Raw genomic sequence first — 23325 nt, 5'->3', positions numbered from 1 at the left:
TGTGTGCTGTGTGTCGCTGAAGAGTTGCAGGGAGACGGATGCCTTAATGCCCTCTTATGATCAGAACAATTCTGTGGGCTTCGAAAACCATAACTACTGAGTGACTACACTCTGAACGCAGTATGTGCTGCAAGGCCTTGGGAAGCCATAGACAGGAAAAAGAGCTTAGCCTACCCTTGACCGGATGTTATTCAATTAAATAAAAACAACATCAATTATCTTCCTGATATCTAATGGGCAACAACAAACTTCATTTTTATGTGCACTGAATAGAGGTTTTCGTAGAGTCGGAATGCTAGTTCCGCCTTGAGGGCTTCCAAACACATCATTTGTGACTGTTCAATAGGATGGTCTAAAAAAAGTTTCAAATGCTAGTCTCTCACCCCGTCGGATTTTTTCTAAATGGAAAAAAAGAATAGGTGTATTTTTTTTAACTAAAAAATCTGCTATTTAGAACTGCCTCGAAGCTCATGTATTTTATATGCGGAAAAAAACAAGTACATAGTATAGAATTCTTTAAAAACAATCTTTTTTTTGACTGGGAAACTCTGTTGTTTCTTTAGGAGACTACCAATAACAATACCCAATTGCTTATTTTCCTCATTTTTATGGTCCTCCTATTGGATTTTTTGGAGTTGTTCTGGGACCTATACCAAAATAGTTAATATTAAAAAATTGTTAAATAAGCAATTCGGCATTTTTATTGGAAGTCTCCTAAAGAGAAATTGAGTTTTCCGAACGAAGAATATTCTGCCATATCCTAAGATTCGCTCGAAAAAAATTCACAAGAAAATTAAGAACAGCTTTAAAGTATCATGGACGGAATAATGAAAGCTGTTACGATACTTTTGGTCGTGGTGAATGCTTTACCAAATTGTAGCATTTCTAAAAAAGTGATGACAGGAAAAGTGCCATTTGTTTATATTGTGACAAAACGATACAAAACAAAGGGCCAACTTCAAGACCGTCAAGAGCTAATTCACTCTAATCGTGTGCATAATTGAATTATTAACCAGTTTGCTGATTTTTTTTTTTTTGGATATCCGAAAATACGAATATTAGCCGGATCTTCGTAAATCCGGATATCCGAATAATTTCACACGCGCATATTAACCGGATATCCATACTCTCCGGATTTAATTCGTGTCCGTATGGACACGATGATATTCGAATATGCGCATAGTCGCAGCCCTAGTACCTACGCGTACATATGAATGTGTTTCTAAAAATCTACATTCGTACATATGTACATTAAAGTGGTCCAAAAATGTTAAAAAAATAAGATCGGATTTTTAATGCCACCACCCCCTAGGATTGTTATATACCGAAAAAAAATATACTCTTTTTTTTTTTTTTTTTAAATAAAAAATAATTTAGGTAGTGCTCAAAGCGCTCAGAGTTTTCCATGTATTTTATATGGAGAAAAAACATCTNTTTTAATGCCACCACCCCCTAGGATTGTTATATACCGAAAAAAAATATACTCTTTTTTTTTTTTTTTTAAATAAAAAATAATTTAGGTAGTGCTCAAAGCGCTCAGAGTTTTCCATGTATTTTATATGGAGAAAAAACATCTTTTAGTAGAAATAGTGTAGAATTCTTGAAAATCAATATTTTTCGATCGGAAAACTTTACTTATCTTCAGGAGACTCCCAGTAATAATACTCAATTTGTTCTTTAATAATTTTTTCATGATAACTATATTTTATAGGTCCTCCAAAGTCCTTAGAAAATGCAATGGGGGGACCAATAAAAAATCTTTAATCATAAAAAATGGTTAAATAAATAATTGGATATTAGTCTCCTGAAGAGAACCATAGTTTTCCGGTTGAAAAATATTGATTTTCAAGAGCTTTATACCATTACTACGAACATTTTTTTTTTCTCCATATAAAGTACATGGAAAACTTTGAACGCTTTGAGCACTCCCTAAATATTTTTTGATTTCAAAATAAAAAAATAGGGGTATATTTTTTTCAATATGGATTAATCCTAGGGTGTGCCGGCATTAAAACTCCGACTTTATTTTTTGGACCACTCTAATGTACATACATATGTATGGAAGTGTAACCTCTGCATAATGCAATGTAGCATTCATTTGAAATCTTAGATTTTCCGAAAACTTTTTCGCTTCATCTGCATTTTAATGTGTGGTCCCAACTGGAAACTTGCAACATGCAACACATGTTGCCACTACCTAAGTATCCACATTCTGAAATAATTTTTCCATATGCCAGCATAAACGCGCAATCACGTAATGTAAAGCAAAAGGAGGAAATACGAAATGCCAGAACTTACATATGTTTATACATACGAGTATATCAAGCGGAATCTCTTTGAATTTTCACTGACAGCTTTCCGCAGACATGCTCAACACATGCTTTCACTCCAACAACTTGGAAAGTTCACCTTTAACATCAACGAGCAATGTTAGATCGTGACATCTATGATGCGGAAATCTTAAAAGAAAATGACGTGTTGTAAATGAGCTATAAATTCTTACTGTGAAATTTGAAAGATAGGCACACATACACGTACATGTACATATACATAAGTACATATGGGTGTATGTATGAATTTTTTTTTCGATTTTAGGTAAATATTCATATAGTTATAAAACAGTTTCAAAATATTAAAACAGGAATTTTAATGAAAAATAATTTTTGCTTTAATTACTAAACAACAGAGACTATGAATAAAGATTATTTTCAGTTGTCGAGCCGCTTTTTCGATGGTATTTTAAGCTAAAGTTCTCTTTCAATTGGTTTATAAACCGATTATTTCTGCTTTTCGTATTTTGAAGGATTTTTTCCGGTACCTTTCAAAACTTTTTGAGGGCTTTAGATTCAACGGTATATTAGTATACAAAGTTTTGATTGAAATATTTTTTTTTTTGAAAAAACCTCACAAAATGTTGTTAAAAAAATCTCGAAAGGTCCCGAATTCCTGAACATGAAGTTTCGAAAATATAAAAAGAAAAATCAGCCGTTTATTTAAGCTCAAAATGTTCCAGGCATTTGATTCAAAATTTTTACCCCAAGGGCCGTTTTTACAGTGACGAGTTTACTCTCATTCGGAAAGTTAACTGCTGAATTTAGGTTAACCCCCCCTGTGAAAACAGCACTAAGTCATTTCTTTTAAAGATTTCTAATCTTCTTTCTTGGTGCTTTCTTCATGTTACTGTATACGAACCATTAATCGATGTCCTGAAAAGTTTCATTCACAGGCTGCTCTTCATCGTAGTTACTGATTTATCGCTGTTTTCGTGTTTCTGTAAATTACCGTTATATGGGAGGTGGGCGTGGTTATTGGCCGATTTCAAATATTATCAGCAGATTTCTTAGCTGCGCCCTAATCAAGGCTCGTACAGAGTTTGGTAAGGATTGGTGAAGCGGCTACTGAGACACAGCATTTTATCATAAGTGGGCGGGGTCACACCCATTTTCCAAAAATTTCATAATAATATTATTTTGTACCATACCAATTTTCAACAACTTGGATCCAATGCATATTTACTGAAATATCGTTTTGCATTTTTCGAAAATACCGTTATATGGAAAGTGGGCGCGGTTACAATCGGATTTCGCCAATTTTCAATACCAAACTACCTTTTATAAAGGGCAACCCACATTTCGTTGAAATATCTCAATACATATTTCATACATATTTTCCCCCCTTCACTGGTCGGCGTGCATGATCCCGAAGAAGTTTCGGAATACCGTTCGTTCTACTTGGAAGGCCTACGCACTACAATAGTTATAAGTGCAATTTACATCCAATCCCGTAATAGCGTCCATTCCACCTTCACACCGGCGCTGTTACTTTCCTGTAAGTGATAATTCAAAATTTATGTTAAAACAACTATTTTGCAATACAACATACATATATCATACGTACATATATACATATGTAATTTCTTTTCAGAACGACATTCGCCCATTTGGCAGAACAGAAAGTAGCTGCAGGCGCAAATGTTATTTAAAGTACATTTTGTTACGTTGTAATTGCACGGTGGTTGCGTTGGGCAACAATACCACAGACAGACGCAAAATCACGCACTTATTGCAAGGTCATAGATCTGAAATGCCTAATGGGTTTAGAAGGTATCGGCAATCTCACTGAAAATCGGAATGGTTTTGAAGAGCTCCTGTATAGCAGCAGCTTGAATTGCTCCTGCTACCATAACTGTAACTGTAATTTGTGGTAATAAATACTTATTGTACATATCGTCGTTTAAAGTACAAAACCGCGTAACTGACATTGGCTGCCAAAAATTGGATTTGCTCACACAAGCTCTTGGCTCATTCCTTATTCATTCGTCCTGAAATATACTAACCAGAAATGCGATTGGCGGCAACCCTCCAATTTTTTGTGATATCACTGGTTCTGGTATTATACCAAACAATAGAAAAAAAAATACTGAAATCGGTTCAGCCGTTCTCGAGTTTTGACGACCGTGACATACGAACACAACATTTTTATATATAGATAGTTCATTCTATAACATAAAACATATAAGTCAAAGTTTCACACTTTATATAAAGTTCACAAAAATTCAAACAATTTTCATCAAATTTTTTACTCAGAATTTCTAGATCTAAATTTTTAAGTATGCAGTTTTGCAGCCCGTTTAATTTTAGTAAAACAAAGTGCAAGTTTCAAGACACTGGAAATTAACATTAACTTTTTAGAATTTTTTTGTGAAGGGTGTGTTGCCCATTTTCTTCTTTATTAAAATAGGTTTTGATCACGCGTTGTATGGAAGAAAACGCACAACAGCCTTCACTAAAAAATTATAAAAAATCAATCTTCTAGAAATTGTGGGAAAAAAATTCTTAATTTTGATGAACATTTTTTGAATTTTCGTGAGCTTCATATAAAGTGTGAAACTTTGATTTACATGGTTTATGTTATAGAATGAAATTTATTTTCACAAGTAATTAATGAAAAGAATTTCGCATGAAAATACTTGTGAATTTTATATTAAAACAAGGTGTACACTTACATGTGGCACCGACTGTACGTTTAGCATTAACCACTGATGTATGGGAAATTTACAAAAAACAAAAACCAAAATAATTAAAGAATCATGTAGAATCCTTAAAAAGAGAGATTACGGCAGCTGATACCTACATATGTACATTGTTAAAACTCAACTCGACACTGATATTGTTCCTTCATTTTCATCATTACCTGCCGACTCGAAAAAAAATCGTTTGTTTAACAGCTGCCAGCCAACAAGTAGTATAAGTGTTGGTGCAGCAGGGCAGGTAAATTTTGGTACACTTAAACATAACAAAATAAAACAAGTGAAAAGAAAACAATGGGGCCTTATCTTATTTGCTTTAAATTCTAATTACACAAACACTCACAAAGTGGCAGCAAAAACAGATATAAAAGGACGCTGAACGAAGAGGACGACCATCAGTGCTGATGAGTGAACCGAGTTTGTCGTACAGAGCAATAAAGTGTACATAATTTAGTTAAAAAGAAAATATCAAAAATGAAATTTTTTGCTGCCTTTTTGCTGTTCGCAGCTATGGTGAGTGAAATCTAAAAAGTTATAATTTTAACTTTGAAAACCATTTTAATTTTACCACCCATACTAAGAAGTCCTTCGCATTTTCTTTCATTTGCAGGTAAGCGCTGAATATGTAATAAAAACTGAGGAAAATTTGCGGCAGTATCGTCAAGAGTGTGTTGCAGAACTTCAAGTACCCGACGAACATGTTCAGCAGTTTAGAAATAGGCAATTTCCCAATGATTCAATTACCCAGTGCTATCTTAAATGCATTTTTAATAAATTCCAACTGTTCGATGACGAAACTGGCTTCAATGTAGAAAGCATCCATCAGCAGCTGCAAGGTGCTCAGGTAGCGCCTCCCGGCAATGCCGATCATGATGATGCTCTACACGACAAGATCGCCGCCTGTGTTGACAGCAATGAGCAGGGTTCGAGCGCCTGCGAGTGGGCCTACCGTGGCGGTGTTTGTGGCATGAAAGCGAATCTACAATTCATCAAAACAAATTAATCAAAAAATATTTAGAGGCCACTCAAAGTTTCCCATGTATTTAATGTGGGAAAACACTATTTTTCGTAGAAATGGTATAGAATTTTTGTAAATCAATACTTTTAAATGGCAAGCTCTGTTTCTCTTCAGAGGAATTCAAAGAATAATACCCAAATTTTGATGTAAAAAATGTTTAATATGTATTAAGAATTTTTACCATATTGTACAACTGAAATATTGAAATAAAATTTAGCTTGCATTAACAGGTCTATTCTTGCATTGGTAACAAACGTTTTTTTTTGCCGGTAAATAAAGTTTCTGTAAATTTTTAAACCATTTTCGCATTCTGCGCACAGATAAAGTTCGTTACCATCTCATAAGCAACATCAGAATTTATACAAAACAACATAGCCGAATTGCTGAATAGATTAAAACGTTACCAAAGTAATTAGAAATGCGGTTACCAGAAGCAGTGCCATTTTTTGGTAACAAAATTTCCCGGTGTCAAAATAATCGGCAACAAGCAGATAGGCCTGTAAAGGGCTGCGCATTAGCTTTGTGCACCTCCAACTTCCGAGGTTTAGCTTCACACATATCATCCAGCTATTTTTACCTATTAATACCAGCTGTGACAACGACTTAAAACCTCTTATATTTAGATACCCAAATTTGGTGTAATGGTAGCTTCCAGACTAACCAAGCTTCTTAACGATACGTGGATCAAAGAAGACCTGTAACCAAATGCGGTATTTTACCATAAATCGTACTTGCCTGCGGTAAATAACCTGCGGCAGTGACCTGCTCGCTTCTGTAAATATTAATCTAACCCAATCTACCACTGTTTTTACGCGAAATTCTGTGAAGTTAAAATCATTTTAATAAATTGCTTATATTTTTGCAGCTTAACCCAATTTTTGTTATTTTTCCTGAGGGTAAAACGAGAGATGTCGTATTAAGTGCACCTTCTATTTGTGTGTGTGTGTGTGTGTGTGTGTGTGTGTGTGTGTGTATGGATTTGAATTGAAGTAGTCTGCCACAAGTTCATTGTCCACCATTATGCATTATGCAATAAAATATGTATGTATATATGTACGTATAATGATAATGCTGAGGGAAAGCTCTGGCAGATATGCAACAGATTTATGAAAGCTATGAATAGTACGCTTGAGTTAGCGCAAAGAACTTAAGCTGGTGCATTTGCAAAAGTCAACATTTCCCCAGCTGTCACAGTTACAGCTATACATGCAAACATACATACATACATGGGATGCACTAGACGCATTCATACATACATATATGAATACTCATGGATGCTAGGAGGAGTAGAAATTGTAAGAAAATAATTTACACAAAATCGTTCCGACCAGCGAATTGAACATTTGTTCTGGATTCACGTGAAATATAGAATTTAAAGACACAGTTTCTCAGATTCTGTTTAAGTGTTGGATGTGTAACCAGCCACGTGAAACAAATTTCTAATGAAAAGAAAAATTCAGCCTCGGATAAAACCCCCTTCATTTGATAACGTCCAGCCCGAATGTAAAACAAAGGACTACAGTTTGAGAGTATGCCTCCCGCATTGTATTTTTTTGTGGTTTTCGGGTGACCTGTAAAAAAGGTTAATATTAAAAGATGGTAAAATAAACAGCTGTGTATTGTTATTGGAAGTCTTCCAATCGAAAAATATTGATTTTCGAAAATTCTGCACCATTTCCACGCAAAAGTATTTTTTCCTCACATAAAATACATTGAAAACTTTATGGGCTTTGAGGCAGTCCTAAATACCATTTTTTTACAAAAAATACGCGTATTCTTCTTTTCCATTTAGAAAAATCCTAGGGGTATGAGCTTCACATTTTAAACTCTTTTCCCACATATCTTTTGGATCGCCCTAAGACGATGAGACAGCTCTTGGAGTATTCGAGAGAAAGATTTTGCAGAAGATTTACGGGTCTTTACGCGTTGGCGACGACGAGTACCGAGGAAGATGGAACGATGAGCTGTATGAGCTTTACAACGACATGGACTTAGTGCAGCGATTTCAAATACACAGCGGCCATGTCGTTCGAATGGACACCGACGCTCCAGCTCTGAAAGTATTCAACGCGGGTCGCGACTCGCGATGCTGCTGGCGAAGGACTTGGCTCCACTTGGCATTTCCAATTGGCATCAGTTGGCAGAGAAGAGAAACGACTGGCGTAGATATTTTGTTGAACTTAGCCAAAATGGCTTAAGCGGTTACAGGGCCAAATAAGAAGAAGAACATTCTCATTTAAAATATTGTCATTTAATTCAGCGTGAAATAAGCCAACCTACACATATCATTCTTTTAAGGGTTTTGTGTTGGCACAGTAGTAGTTTTTATTAGGAAGCTCTTTGAATTCGTACATACAACGGTGTAAGCCAATATGCTGAACTTAAACCGCTATGGTCCAGAAGGCCTATGTAAAGATTATGCAAGATATTATGCTTTCATTTGCTGAATACGAAACACACAGCGAGGCTGGCAAAATTTTCGTTTCGTTTTTCATTCCCATAGAAACCCTGTGGACTGACCACAAAATGGCAGTATGGAAAGTCAAGCCGAAAACAACAATGAACTATGGGCCGTGGTTCAACGTGTATGGCAGTCAATAGCAAAAGCAAGATGTGAGCGTCTCGTGGACTCCATGAGGGATCGTTGTGATGCTGTAATTAAAAATAAGGGTCATGCAACCAAATATTAAATAAATTTTTGGTCTAAATATATTTATGTTCTTAAATTTAAGTTTTTTTGAATTCACTACTATTCTATGTAGTGCTCTCACTTATTTCCATATAAAGTCAATATCACCTGAATTACTTTATTTAGTTCTTATGTAAACAAAACTTTTTTCATCTATTATCTTATTTGAGAAAATGTTTACTAATCTATACTAAAAATAAATGCAACTGTTACTTGGATATTTCAAAAGTTCACAAAACGTGACGTGCGACTAGTATGGTGTTCGAGTGCTTAGATATGCCCACCGCCTCCCGGCAGGTTCCTGTTCAATTTCTGGTCCCCGCAACATCAAAAAAAATTTTTTCAATAGTTTCCCCTCGGCAGACAATGGCAACCCCCGGGTGTACTTCTGACATAAAAAAAAAACTTCTTCGGAGGTGGAGTAAAAGTGTATATCGCTTCATTTAGGGGTTTCCCTTATTCTGGAAAAAGCCTTGAAAACTTTAAAAAACTCAAAACATTTATTGAGAGGCCAAGGCTTGAATGACATGAAAAAACCCGGTTTTTTCGATAGAAAAATCCGACTTATTAGATATTCGAAAAATCAAGATTTCACAAAAACCGACTATAAATATCCAAAAAAACGGTGGAAAGCGATTTGGAAAAACTGGGTCAATCAGCCACTATTATTTCTGTGCTCGCATAGTAAGAGTCCCCCCAAGTATGTAATTTAAAACTTAACGTCATCTCCAAACATTTTACTTAAACTCATGACTCTACTCAAAAAAAACTTAACTACTTAAAAAAAAAAACAGGCATATACGTAAGTATTATAAAATCGAATGGGTGGTTTTGCACCATAGCGCGTGCATTCTCTGCTCCTCTGTTGTCTGATTGTTGCAACATGCAACGCATGTTTTACACATTTTAATCTTATTTAAGTTGTACTACATAAGTTCAGTAATGCGGATGGAAATTTTGCGCTTTTGTCGCGTCATAGGAGGCTTATAAAGGTACATTCGGAAGTATGAGTTTGTGTTTAACTGTATGGTAGGGGCCAGAGGGCTGCGACGTGTAGCTCATATGTACAAATATGCGTATTGGGATACAAGAAGTATGCTTACGCAAAGTATAGCATATAGCAAGTGCGAGTATAAAGCTTACTTTCAAAACAAAGTTCGCGAAAACTAGTAAATGAGTAGAAATCGGTCAAGAAAAATGTGTCATTATTTCGTGTGTGTGTGTCCAAGGAATTTTGACATTTTTGATACTTCATAGCCTCACTCTTTCCTCAAGAAATAATGGAACGGGCATATATTTCTGTTGCAAACCTGGGTTCCCTTGTGCTCTTGTTTTCACAAAAAACTTAAGAAAACCGTAGTAAAAAGTGCATCAAATTTCTTAAGAACTGCGTACTGCCTGAAGGAAATTTGACTTATGAAAATTTCTTAGCCATTTCTTGTACGTCATTTTGTATGGAATTTTAGCTTTTCTTGAGAACTGCATACAGGCCTATACGTACACGACTTACAGTGACTCAAACAAATGACCACGTGTAGATTTTTTTAATGTTCGTAATGTTTTTCGAGCAATTTTATTTTTCTATATAATAAATATAAATCACAGTTTCAATCTTTACACAAAATTTAAGAAAATTCAACAAATTTTTACCGAAATTCCCGTTTTTAACTTTTATACCTTAGAACATTTTTGAGTATGCACTTTTACAGCCCATACAATTTTAGTCTAATGAAGTGCAAGTTTGAACCGCCTAAAAATCGCGTTGATTTTTGAGGTTTTTGCAATTTACAAAAACTCAGTACTCACAAAAAGTGGATAGATGACGTGCATAGTACGCGCAAAGTGCATCACTTGTGCAGATCTCTGGTAGGGACAAAGGACAATAGTGTGCACGCAACATACGCATGCGCTATTAATCTCAATGCAGTAATTTTTCCATAAATAATAAAATTAAATAACGAAAACATAGGAGTGGTATTCACCAAAGTGAGCAAGAGGCCTGGCAGTCTGGCAAAAGGGTAGCAATGGAATTCTGACAATCGCCACGTTATATTTCCATCGCCGAAATTTTCTAAATGAAATTCAGTGTAGCTGGTAGGATAAGGGGTATGTTACTAGGTGTTGCATGTTGTTAGGCGCGCCTGCTTTTTTGGAGATTTTTCGCGTTCAAAATTAGTGATAGCGAATGCTGAAATTCGTCCTTGCTTAAGCTCATCTGCGCTTTTGTCAGAGTGCCAGGTCACTTGTTCAATTTGGTGAATACTACTATTATAAGCATGTACAGCGAGAGAGGGTTTGTGAGAAACATGAAAAGGGCCGTTCGCCATTGTCAACTCTCTTCCGCTGTGCTTGTGACAAAATTTTACATTGCAACGCATATTGTCGAAATGATGTTCTATAAATATGTTTATCATTTACCTCTGCTGATAGTAGTAAGGACAGAGTTCATTGCTCTATGTAATAAGTAAGTTTTTAAATTAAGTCTTTAATATGTGTGTGTGTTTTTTTTTTGAGTATTTTAATATTAAGGAAACGTTTTCAATCAAAATTTCTTAACCAGTATGCAGAGAATAGAAAATACAAGACAAACTGCTTTTTGATATGGTACATTACAATCGGGGTTGAATGAACTCACACAAGTGAACAACAAATTTCTCTTATTATGTACTCTACAGAGTGAACTCATGATTTCTTTTGTACTGAGTAGAGTGAACAAACATTAAGAATACAAAAAAAATGATTCAATTCTGTTTATAAAACAATTGTTCTTCAAAATTATAGAGATGAAGCCGAGAAGAAGTGTCTATAAGGAAAAAAGAATCAAACCAATGTTAAATAAAGACGTATGCATTAAATAAATTTTAAATAATAAAAATGTTTGAATTGAATATGATATGATATTTGAAAAAAATAGTGTTTTTTTAGTGCATGAATTAACAGAAAGGGGTTGCATATTCCTGATTTCAGTTCTATGAACAATATAGGTTGAGCAGGCCTGGCGCAAACTAGTTCACTCTATCCGGATTGCATTTACTGGAATTGTCAAAATTACGTTGGCGAATTGTGAAAGGAAAAACAAGAGCCAAACGTAGGCAAACAAACCAAAAACAGTGGTTTACTAACACCACCTTATATGAATTCATCTTGGGAAAATAATTTTTTCCATCATACGTAAACGTACTAGAATCCGGGCAGTGCTCCGACTGGCATAAGTACAGAAAAGAGCTTGATAAGCGGCTCTCGAGAACCACACTAGCAATTCCAGGGAACTCAAGGGACCTAGATAGGCTGGCAAATCGCTTTACTGCGGCGTTTGGGCAAGGCTCTGGATCATGCCTGCCCCATGGTAAAGCCGGGAGGCAAAAAGAAACCACCTTGGTTGAGTTCAGAGATTGGCGAGGCCCGCCAAAATTGTCGTAGAGCCTTCAATTACGCAAAATCCTCGGGAGGCGATATGCAATGGGAAATCTATAAGTTAAACTTGAAAGACTACAAGAAACTATTAAGGAAGAGCAAGAGATCCTCATGGAGGAACTTCTGCAGTGGTATGGAATCCGTATCAGAAGGTTCTAGGCTCAGGAAGGTTCTCTCTAGTTCACCTCGTATCACCCCGGGATGCTTGCTAAGATCCGACGGAGCGTGGACGGAAACTGGGGAGGAATCCCTGGACCTACTTCTAAGCACGCACTTTGCAGGCGCCACCTACGAGCCAACAAGACAGAGGTCAGCCGGTTACGGTAGACCTTATCACCAAAGAAAAGAGGCACCAAGGTTATTGCGTATGCTGGCGACCTTGCGGTGGTTGTGAGTGGAAAATTTTAACAAACTCTGTGTGACATTATGCAGGACAGACTAAGGTTAATCGAAAGATGGGCCAAGGAGAAAGGTCTGGGTTCTAACCCAGATAAAACGGACCTGGTGCTCTTTACCAGGAAGTACAAGATCCCCTCACTTCAGCTCCCTGTCCTAGGAAATAAGATTCTGAAGCTAGGGGAGTCCGCAAAATATCTAGGCGTAGTCCTGGACGAAAAGCTGAACTGTGCGTAAAATATACAAGAGCGTGTTAAAAAAGCGACGGTGGCCCTCTACAGCTGTAAGGGGGCGATTGGGCGTAGCTGGGGGCTGTCCCCTAGCATCATGTACTGGCTATACACGGTAGTTGTTAGGCCGATTCTATTATATGGGGTCTTGGTATGGTGGCCAAGTCTCAACAGGAAATCTACAACTGAAGCGCTCCAAAAGGTGCAAAGAACTGCGATGCTCTGCATCTGTGGGGCTCTGTGCACAACTCCATCGGAGGCTATGTGCGTGCTGCTCGACATTTTCCCAATTGAAATTGTTGGAAAACAATCAGCGGGGTGTGCCGTCTTGAGGTTGAGGGAACTACCAGGCTGGAGGGATACTCAGGAAGGCCACAGCGCAATCTTAAAGATCGTAAATATACCGGACATGGATTACCGTGCACCAAGGTTGAACTTCACAAAGAGGTATAGGATTTCCATTCCAGATAGAAAATTCTGGCCAGGAGGGGCTCCCGATGAAAATGGATCACTCCACCTCTACACCGATGGCTCTAAGCTAGACGGCAAGGTAGGGAACGGGGGGGGGGGCTGAGCAGTGAACATGGATGCAAGCTTTTATCAAGCGGAATCCAGTGACGCAAGAGATATTTTTGAAATGGTTAATAGTACCGGGAGAGCTGTTAAAAAAATTATTGGCCAGAAAAACATTATGAATTACCCTTCAGTAATCATGAATGGTAACGAAGACACCACACACAAGAGTCTTGAGCGCTGGAATTTATGTTCTCAACAAGGATGGAACATTACATAAAGAAACCGAAGGAATCTCAAGAACAGATTAGACCAGCAGCATTTAACCCGAATCATCGAACTCTCATTCCCTCCGACAAAATCATTTGACCTTGGAAATCTTTCCCCAGAACCATCGGAAACCAGTCAATCTCGATCCCATAACACACTAAATTCATCATTGGTAATAGTAACACCTTTTTTGCCCAAAAATTTCTTTTTTAAACAATAAAGAGAAAATAATGTTTATTATTATTTTTATTATGAAGCTGATTTATTAGCTTTCTCGCTTTATTTTCTGACATTCGGCTGCCTTTTAGTCAAATTTTATAGGCAAATTTTCAAATTTCTTCTCGATCTAATTACTTCACCTGGTATAATTCCACCATGCATCAGGACAAAAGTATTCATTAAAAAAAGGAATTGTCAAAATTATTTTTATGAACTCCAGAGTTACATAGAAGAAGAGGACAATTTATATAAAACTGATGCGACTCTTGAGTAAGAGTATATAAGTACTTGCATATAAAAAATTTTCCACATTAAATAAACTAAAGAAAAAATAGCCAAAACTTGTTAAAATGTCGCGCCTAATTTATACTTGGGTCATGTATGTCTTTATATTTAAGTTAAAAAAACTTCATATAAAATTGAATCGTCGGGAAACTACATTTTATCGTTCCGATACTTGTGAAAATTTAACATTTTTGAAATTTCATTTTATTAATTTTAACACTGTTATATTTGCGAATAAAGTGGGCGCTATACATATATTAAGAAATATCTACACTCTTACAAACATATAAGAATTATTTATAAATGATAAATGATTTACCCAAATAAAGATAAAATTTTATCGAAAAAATAAAATTATAAATATTAGCTTTTTTATCAAAAAACATCTAAGATTCATTAAATAAATAGCGAAATAAATATCAATCCAAACAAAAATTTTCCTCAAATGAGAGCGAGCCCTCAGCCAATATCACCGATCGCATCCGTTTTTGTCCACATCCCATACGATTCGAAAGCATCACGGAATTTTGTCAAGCTCACAAAAATTGTTCAATCTACCAGGCGAACAAGTTGCAGAGATTATAATGAAAAGTAATTTTAAAATTCTATATGTACTGTGTGTGCAAAGAAATACTAACGGACATACTATGTTCATAATGTATGCAAACTTAATTGGCAACCTCAGCACACTATTATACTAAAATTTAATGGGCTAAAAAACTGCGTACTCGGTTTTTTCTATTAAATATTTAAAATTGCTCGATAATGTAGTTTTAAAATTTTAGTTATTGTACGCATATCGGTTAGGGCTACACCTATTATTTTAGTAAATTGATGGCTCTGCTGAATGCGAACACAGGGCGTACTTGAAATTTAGTTAGAAACATGAGTGCATGCAAGACAGAATAAGTAAAACACTCCACTTACTGCGAATAGTGACATCTATGGTGTAGTAGTAAGAAATAAAGTTTCAATGTTGTTGTAAATTAGGGATGATACGGTATTTCGAACGATAGGAAGCACGACCGATTCGTCTGCAGAGGAGTACTTCAAAAATTAGTGCATATTGAAATTATCTCGAAAACTTATCCATAGAAAAAAAGATTAACTCGATTTTCTAAATCAGCGATTGTGCATAGGAATTGAATAGGGACATCCGTGGAACAAAAAAAATACCGAATTTGTGATCCAGCGTAAGTTTCGTGTTTTACGGGAATCATTATCGGATAGAAAAATTTCGGTTAGAGAGCGATTAGAAAACGATCCGAATTCCCATCTTTTTCTCTAAGTCAGAAGGTTAGACGACGATTAAAGAAAATGTTGAGAATACAGCATTTTCTACACAAATTGGACATGTAATATATGTATTCAATTGTATTCTTATGCTGAATTGTAATTGGTTTCCAAAGTACATATAGCGTTTTTCAAATCGTTCTCTTTTCATAGTTCTCTATTCTGATTTTCAATTCGATAAATATTAGAGAACTTTATTAGAATTACAAATGGACTGCATGATTTAATAATTGAATCAATTACACTGTGCAAAAGCATTTTTGGGGCGCATTAATTCCAACGCAGGATGAAAGACCTAGACCCGCATAGGAAAACCTCAAAATCGTTTTGCATTCTTTGGTCAAATTTCTTTGCTATGGCCATTTTAAATTTGCAATATTTTGCCTAAGTGTCTTTAGAATAAATGAAAAAAAGAGTTAAAATACATATCGGAGAGAAATATGTTGTCTGCAAACATATAGTAAAATTTTACGACGAATAATTTTGTATTATGTTTTAACCCGCTATCTCCCTCACGAAAGGGTCGTTTTGGCTCTTTTTTAGAAAGTCCGAATAAAATTGCATTTTGATGGGCGCTGGATGTATATAATTTCGAAATAAAATTGGGAAATTTTCACAAATAGAAGTGTGACTCTCCTGTTATTTTTTTAATTTTTAAGTTGCAAAGTTTGGTGCGTTGATTGCTCTTATTTGAGCATATAATGAACTGGTAGTACTTGGAAAGGAGGTTCGACTGCAACTCGTTAGAAATATGTGCTTGCAATATAAACTAAGTTATTAAGAGTCTAATTCGCGTGACTCGTTTTTTGAAATTCTTATACTCGTGGCTTTTACAGCATACTGTGGCTGGTGCGTACCTAAAACTGTAATCGGGCAACTTGTATAGTGTTCTAGAGCATAAAGGGAATCAATCTAAACGTGGGGCAGGCCTATATGATCTCATTAGAAGATAGTTAAAAAAAAAAAAAAACTTTTTTAAAATGTTACGATGCGTACACCAAAGTGAAAATGCACATTTTTTATTTGCACATTGTCTGCAATTGGAAAATTAAGCAAATTACATATGTTCTTTATTGTACAATATACTATTGGACTATGATCCTCGTGCACCAATTTTTTTATTTTTAAAAAGGTTTTAAAATGTTTCAGAGCGAAAAAGAAATAAGATAAACCAAAAAAAAACCATATATACATAGTATAATACCCCAAGGCATTTTTTGTCAAGTCATCAGATCTCCAACGTTCCTTCGATTTTCGGAAATGAGGTGAGCTTGGGCTGTAAATGCTAGGACTTACCATTGTTTTTTTGGCAATTTATGTTGGACAATTTTTTTTTTTTTTTTTTTTTTTTTTATGTGATGCACCGTCAACAAAAAATAATTCCAAAAATCAGCGTTAAGTTCTAGATAGTTAAAATTTGCACTTTGTTATACTTAAACTTGGTGGGCTACAAAGCTGAATACCAAAATTTTGTCTAAAGATCCTGATCAAGAAATTAGATATTTTGGTCAAACTTTGCAGAATTTTCATAATTTTTGCACAAAGTCTGAAATTCGGATTTATATCGTGTTTGTTAGGCAACCAGCTATGCTTCCATAAAAAGATAATAAACATTAAATAAACTATAGAAAAATAGCCGAAACTTACTAAAATGTCGCGTCTCAGTTTTTATTTGGTTCACTGTACATATGTGCATCTCGGTAACCGATTTATCAATTCGTAGCAAACTCAGTACAATTATTGACCTTGGCCTAAGAAAGCTATATGTTGAAAAGTTTCGAAATCAGATTAAAATTACGCCCACTTTCCAAAATATTAAAATAACATAATGAACAACTTTGCATATATATATATATATATTGTATGTATGTGCACACGTCGTAAGTCAAGTGACATTTTGACTAGTTTTGGCCATTTTGCTTTTGTTTATTTAATATTTATATTTTTTATATAAAAGTTTAGCATTTTACCTAACCAGCGCCACATAAATCCACATTTAAAACTACGTACAAAAATTATGAAAATTCAACAAACTTTAACATTTGCACCCAAAAATTTCAAACTTTTTATTTAGAATTTTTAGAAATATTTTGGGTATTTAGTTTTGTAGCTCATCAAATTTTTAGTTGGTTAAAGTGTAAATTTCAAGACGCTAGAAATCGCGGTGATTTTTAATTTTTTTTGCTGGTCCAGCATGTTTTATATGGAAGAAAATGTACAATACCGTTAGCCAAATGTGGATTTATTTGGCGCTGGTTATATTGTTAAATCAAATGTTTCTCCAAGTTTGAAGTCTGTGTTTGTTGGCCATGCAGCCCAGAAAAATGAACGCTGTTCTTGACTTCTTTCGTAGTAGACCAATTAGTAATAAAACAACAAACAAGTTTTCCTACACCCTGTTTATATCAAAAATTCATCTAATTCGCTTATCGTTTATTGGGGAGGTTTTTAATTCTCTTCAAAAAGCATCTTCTCACTAAATATTACAGAAGGATTTAAGAAAAATCAAAATTTTCAAAGCAAGCTACTGTTTATTATTTTGAAAGGATTTTTGTGAGTTAGGAACCAACTACTTCTTTGGCCACTCTCCAATTAAGCAGGTTGCCTTATTTTATTAGAAATAATAATGCAATTATTTATACATATAGCATACAAAAGTATTTGTTTACAAAAATTTATTATGAAAATACATACTTATGCATAGACTTTTACGCCTATTTTATCCTAATTATGTACAAACTTACATACATACTATATTAGTAAATGTGTTTATATAGCTACATACATATGTACATATGCTGTTCTATATACATAAATTAAGTATCGACGCATAAACTTTGTGATTTGGTACATATGTATATATACGTACATAATTTCTGTTTCGAATTCGAGTCAGTAAGCATGCGCGCACTGTGCCGTTTGTGTAAGTAAATTATGGCTAGTAACAAAAGTCCCTTTTTAACGGTCTCGTAATACCAAAGCCGGCGCAACTATTCATAAGTGCTTCTTTTTTTGATGGTAGCTCAGTTCGGCGGCTTGCAAAAGCATATTGGACATCGAGAAGCCTGTGTGTTCGGCTAATTGCCGAAGAAATCCATTGGGACGTTGCAATAACTCATATGGGTGTCCGAGTTCCACCATCTGTCCAGCATCCATTACCAATACACGATCGCTGTCCATGACTGTGTGCAAGCGATGAGCAATGGTCAACACTGTGCACTTGGCGAATTTGGTGCGTATGGTTTTCTGAATTAATTTGTCGGTTCTGTTGGAAAAGAGTTTAGTAATGAAAATATAGCAAAACATGTTTAAGATTGATCGCAAATTTAAAATAACTTACTCAGGATCAACGTTAGCTGTCGCCTCGTCGAGTATAAGTATTTTATTATTCCTGAGAATGGCGCGTGCCAAGCACACCAATTGTCGTTGACCGACACTAAAGTTCGAACCACCGTCGTACATGCGGCAGGCGATGCCTCCAATCAACGTCGATACATGAGACCTCAATTCCACATCCTCCAAAGCCTTCCACACCTCCTCATCACTGCGTTCCTCCATAGGATCCAAATTGTAGCGTAATGTGCCAGAAAACAGCACTGGGTCTTGAGGTATTATAGATATTTTGCTTCTCAAATCATGCAGGCCAAGGCTTTCGATATCAACACCATCCACCCGAATCACGCCCTCATTACAGGCCAAGCGAAATAGTGACTGGATAATGGATGACTTTCCCGCACCAGTGCGACCCACAATGCCAATCTTCTCTTGCGGTTCTATGGTAAAGTTCAGGCCCTTCAGCACGTAGGATTCCTTTGGAGAATAACGCAACTTCAAGTCCACAAACTCTATACGTCCTTCGCTAGGCCAATCGCCTTTCGGCTTCTTTTGTGGGTCTGTATGCAATGGCGGCTCTGCTGGCTGCTGTGTATACTCCAGTATACGTTCCACGCTAGTCATGTCATTTTCCAATTCCGCTGTCTGCCGCATGCCCCACTGGCACATGCCAATCATAGACATTGAATGCAGTATAGCCAAGCCAACATCGCCACTGTTGAATTCATTGCGCAACACCAGAAAACTAAAGGTCACAGCTGCTATGTAGAGGATGCACAAGAAGTCCGACCATAAGGCAAATGCGCGAGTGCAGCATATGAACAGGAACCAAGCGCATGTGTTGCCGTTCATGTAATCGTGAAATTCAGAGTCGAGCGCAGACTCAGCCTGCAGAGCGCGTATGGTGCTCAGTCCTTGAAAAGTCTGATTTGTTAAAGAATATATGGGACTGCGTGCTAAGGAAGTAAAACAAAATATATAAAAACTTTGGTGAACGCAGAACAGTGCAATCAGAATTTTAATAATTTTCCCTTTTAACAAGGGCACTTACTAATTGACTCTATACGTTTCACGCTACGGCTGGTATTTATGTAGATGTATCGGAATAAGAATAGACAGACAACGATAAATGCAGCTGGTACTAATAGCCAATAGTTGGCAATGGCAACAATTATAAGCACACCAGAAATATCAATAACGAACTAAAGGGAATAGAACCGCATCGAAAGATTGATCAATCAAAAAGTTTGCTCAAATAGCCGGAGATCCACTCACCGCTATACAATCCAACAAGGTATGTGGCACATCGGTATCGACCGTGCGTATATCCCTGGCAAAACGATTTAGAATCCTACCAGAGGAATTAACATTGAAGAAATGCATGCTTGTGCGGGTAATTCCACGGAAAAGGCGATCGTGCAGTCTCAGCGATATGCGTAGACACATATTGAAGAACCCGAAAGTACGGAGGATGTAAACGATCATTGTGGAACCCAGTATGATGGCATAGAAAATAACGAGCTCCTGCCTGAGCGCCTCCTCTTCCTCCACTATACGTTCCAATGTTCCATTTCCCAATGTTCCATTGCCCAAAGTTTCGTTGGTCATAAGAGTAGCATTTTTATCTATCCCTGCTGCTGTGGATTCATCAGCTATCGCCACTTTTTCTTCCCAAATGACCCTTTTCAATGCAAAGAATATAAATTTTACAAAAATTCATGCATACATAAATATGTGGATTAACTCTAACTCGACCACTTAAAAGCTTACTTACCACCTTGATAAGAAATAATCCACCCCAGTCAACATGAAGCGCGCGCATATAAACAATACGACTATTATGAAGAGGAATACAGGGCTTTCCAGTGACTCGAAGTATGACATATACACACTCATCTTCACCGAGCCCACCGCCTGTTGCTCCTGATTCACATCCTCGACGGGTATTTCATCAGGCCGCAGCAGCTGATGGTGATCCATGCTCTTTTCCGACTCACTGCGGGACATACGACTGTCAATGCTAATCGCATCTAGAGAATCTACCGGTTCAGCGCGAGTCTCATAGGTGGCTTGCATCAATAGAAACTGGCATTTTTCGTTTTTCTGCAGGTCCTGATAGCTGCCTTGCGCCTCAATGCGTCCCGAGTTCATAAGAACCAGCTGCTCTACGTCGAAAAGGTACTGCAGCTGATGTGTCACCAAAATTACGATCTTATCTGAAAGGAACTCAGTAATACAGCGTTCGAATATATGCTTGCCTACGTGTGTGTCAACTGCGGATAACGGATCGTCCAAAAGGTATATGTCAGCTTTATGATAAATCGCACGCGCCAGATTTACGCGCGCCTTTTGCCCTCCACTCAAGCTTACTCCGCGCTCTCCCACAATTGTTAAATCGCCATTGGGCATAAGCTCCAGATCGCGTTCCAAAGAGCATACTTTTATAACTTTCTTGTAGCGCCGTTCATTGTACGAATCCACGAACACAATGTTATCTCGTACAGTTCCTTCGAAAACCCATGGCTCTTGAGCCGCATAGGATATTTTTCCATTAATCACAATCTGTCCAGAATTTATTTTCACTTCGCCAAGCAATGCATTGAGTAATGTCGATTTCCCGGAACCCACAGGCCCAACTATTGCTACTAGAGCTCTTTCTTCAATTTTCACATTAAGATCCGAGAGCGCCTCATTACCCTTGCTATCCATGGGTTCGTCTGCATCCCATGTAGCGCTTACATTTCGTATATCGACGCCTTTTTGCTCGGCATGTGGATGTATTTCCCTGCCAGCTGATAAATCCACGAAATTTTGTACAACATTGTTTCCATTCAGTTCCGGTTTTTCGTTGCAATCGTTATTATTTTTCTTTGCCGGAAACTTCTTATCTGCTTTGCTTGTTGGAGCTGCGGCAGCATCCCCGTCCTGTAGGAATTCTCTAACACGCTTGGCCGAAACCGATGCTTCAGAAACGAATGTTATCGCCAACGGCCAAAAGTGTACCATCGAATCATTGAGCATATTGAAATAGGAAGACACCGTGTAGACGCGCTTAGCCGTCAACGCATCGCCAAGATAGACGTAGGATACCAATGCAAGGAAGACAGATAGCGGTGATATCATCGAAGTGCAACTCAACGCAGCGTGTATATACGAAGTACCTTTTATGGCCTTGACTTCTTTAAGTCTTACATCCGCAATGAGTTTGGCAAACGACATTTCCCACGCATACATTTTGATCACTTGAATACCCTGAATAATTTCATTCATTAATTTAACACGCAAGTCCGTACGCTCGGCAGTTCTTTGTCGATAATAGGCAGCCTTCTTGCCAACATACGCTTGCAACGGAATAAAGCTCAGCATGAACGCCACCCCAATGACTGCCGATATGCCGATCTCTTGGTACATGAGATAGCCGATAATCAATGACTCAGTGGGTCCTTTCCACAGATCATGTAGAAAGGCTAGCGCCACATCAAAGCGCCCTACGTCGTTTGAAAGTATATTTATGGCGCGCCCGCGCAATCCATCGTTGCTGGCATTTTTCGAAATTTGCAAACATTTGCGATATATCAGGCCCGATAAACCGAGTCTTATTTTAGTGCCTACTTGAAAAATGTAAAAAATGAATGGATGAAACGTAACTACAGGTATCACAGAGCACAGCACAATGCCAACAGCGAGTTTGTAGGCTTGCGCTTCGGTAGTAGTTGTCTGGCCCTCGGCAAAGTAGGCTACCAGACCGCCAAGCAATAGCGGTTGTATGGCTCTGAAAATGTTAAAAGTGATAAAGTTAATTATCTATTTAATTTTAGTTGCTGAGTGAGTGTGTATTTTACTTACTTGCAAATAGATTCAGTTATGGAAAAGAGAACACCAAGTGGCAAAAATACTGATCCATACGCACGTCCTATCACGCGCAAAATACTAGGCTTCTTACGCAGCCGCTCATCTTCCCAGAGCTTACTGAATTTGTCAGTAAGTCGTTCGCTGTCCAATGATTCACGATTTTGGTATAAATCTTCCTCCTTAAGGGGCCCATTCAGTCCTTGCCGAAAGATATCTCTCATCCACCTTTAAGAGAATTAAAATAAAATGCATTTAATTACAATCATTACAATTGTAGAAAAGCAACAACGGTTTACATGGTCCGAATTTAGTTCAGTGGGCAGACTAGTAGCACTTAAATGGCTGACCTCAAGCAGAAATCTCAAGGAAAAGTGCTAATCTTCGAAATAGAAGCACTAATTTCTACCAATTTAAACTGGTTGTTTTATACCCGAGCGCACTTGTGCACAAGGGTATTATAACTTTGTTCACATAACGGTTGTTTGTAACAGCCAAAACGAATCGAGATAGATATAGACAAATGTATACATAAATGATCAGGATGAAAAAAGAAATTGATTAAACCATGTCTGTCTGTCCGTCCGTCTGTCCGTCTGTCCGTCCGTCCGTGTACACGATAACTCGAGCAAAAATTGAGATATCTCAACGAAATTTGGTATGTAGGTTTCCCTTAATCCAAGGTAGGTTGGTATTGAAAATGGGCGAAATCGGACTTTAACCACGCCCACTTCCCATATAACGGTAATTTCCAGAAATACGAAAACTGCGATATTTTAGTAACTAC

At 37.0% G+C, this 23325-nt stretch overlaps 2 protein-coding genes across 2 annotated transcripts in view; one reads left to right on the top strand and one right to left on the bottom strand.

Moving 5' to 3' along the window:
* The first annotated feature begins 5415 nt into the window (after positions 1–5415).
* On the top strand, positions 5416–6265 carry LOC108363572 (general odorant-binding protein 99a-like). Its single transcript, XM_017616963.1, has 2 exons — positions 5416–5542; positions 5640–6265. The coding sequence occupies exons 1-2, from the start codon at positions 5504–5506 to the stop codon at positions 6030–6032; spliced, it is 432 nt and encodes a 143-aa protein (XP_017472452.1). The 5' UTR covers positions 5416–5503; the 3' UTR covers positions 6033–6265.
* Positions 6266–18298: 12033 nt separating this feature from the next.
* The window catches only part of rdog (red dog mine), a 19725-nt gene continuing 14698 nt past the window's right edge, over positions 18299–23325 (bottom strand). The window contains exons 2-7 of the mRNA XM_017616961.1: positions 22536–22766; positions 20464–22461; positions 19965–20370; positions 19741–19891; positions 18697–19645; positions 18299–18621 (exon numbers count right to left, since the gene is read on the bottom strand). Of these exons, the coding sequence (XP_017472450.1) occupies positions 18351–18621; positions 18697–19645; positions 19741–19891; positions 19965–20370; positions 20464–22461; positions 22536–22766 (4006 nt within the window). The 3' untranslated portion in view covers positions 18299–18350. The remainder of the gene's footprint in view (positions 18622–18696; positions 19646–19740; positions 19892–19964; positions 20371–20463; positions 22462–22535; positions 22767–23325) is intronic.

Source organism: Rhagoletis zephyria, unplaced genomic scaffold, assembly GCF_001687245.7.
Source record: "Rhagoletis zephyria isolate East Lansing unplaced genomic scaffold, Rhagoletis_zephyria_1.1 Rzeph_scaffold_01309, whole genome shotgun sequence".
Taxonomy (NCBI): Eukaryota; Metazoa; Arthropoda; class Insecta; order Diptera; family Tephritidae; genus Rhagoletis; species Rhagoletis zephyria.
Note: the sequence above shows the minus strand (reverse complement) of the source record. Positions and strands in the feature narration are given on the sequence as shown.

What these genes read in the sequence shown, in the direction of transcription:
- LOC108363572 (XM_017616963.1), top strand. Translation starts at nt 5,504, where the DNA reads ATGAAATTTTTTGCTGCCTTTTTGCTGTTCGCAGCTATG. An exon ending in TTTTGCTGTTCGCAGCTATG is followed by an intron (nt 5,543 to 5,639) that starts GTGAGTGAAATC and finishes TTTCATTTGCAG; the next exon opens with GTAAGCGCTGAATATGTAAT.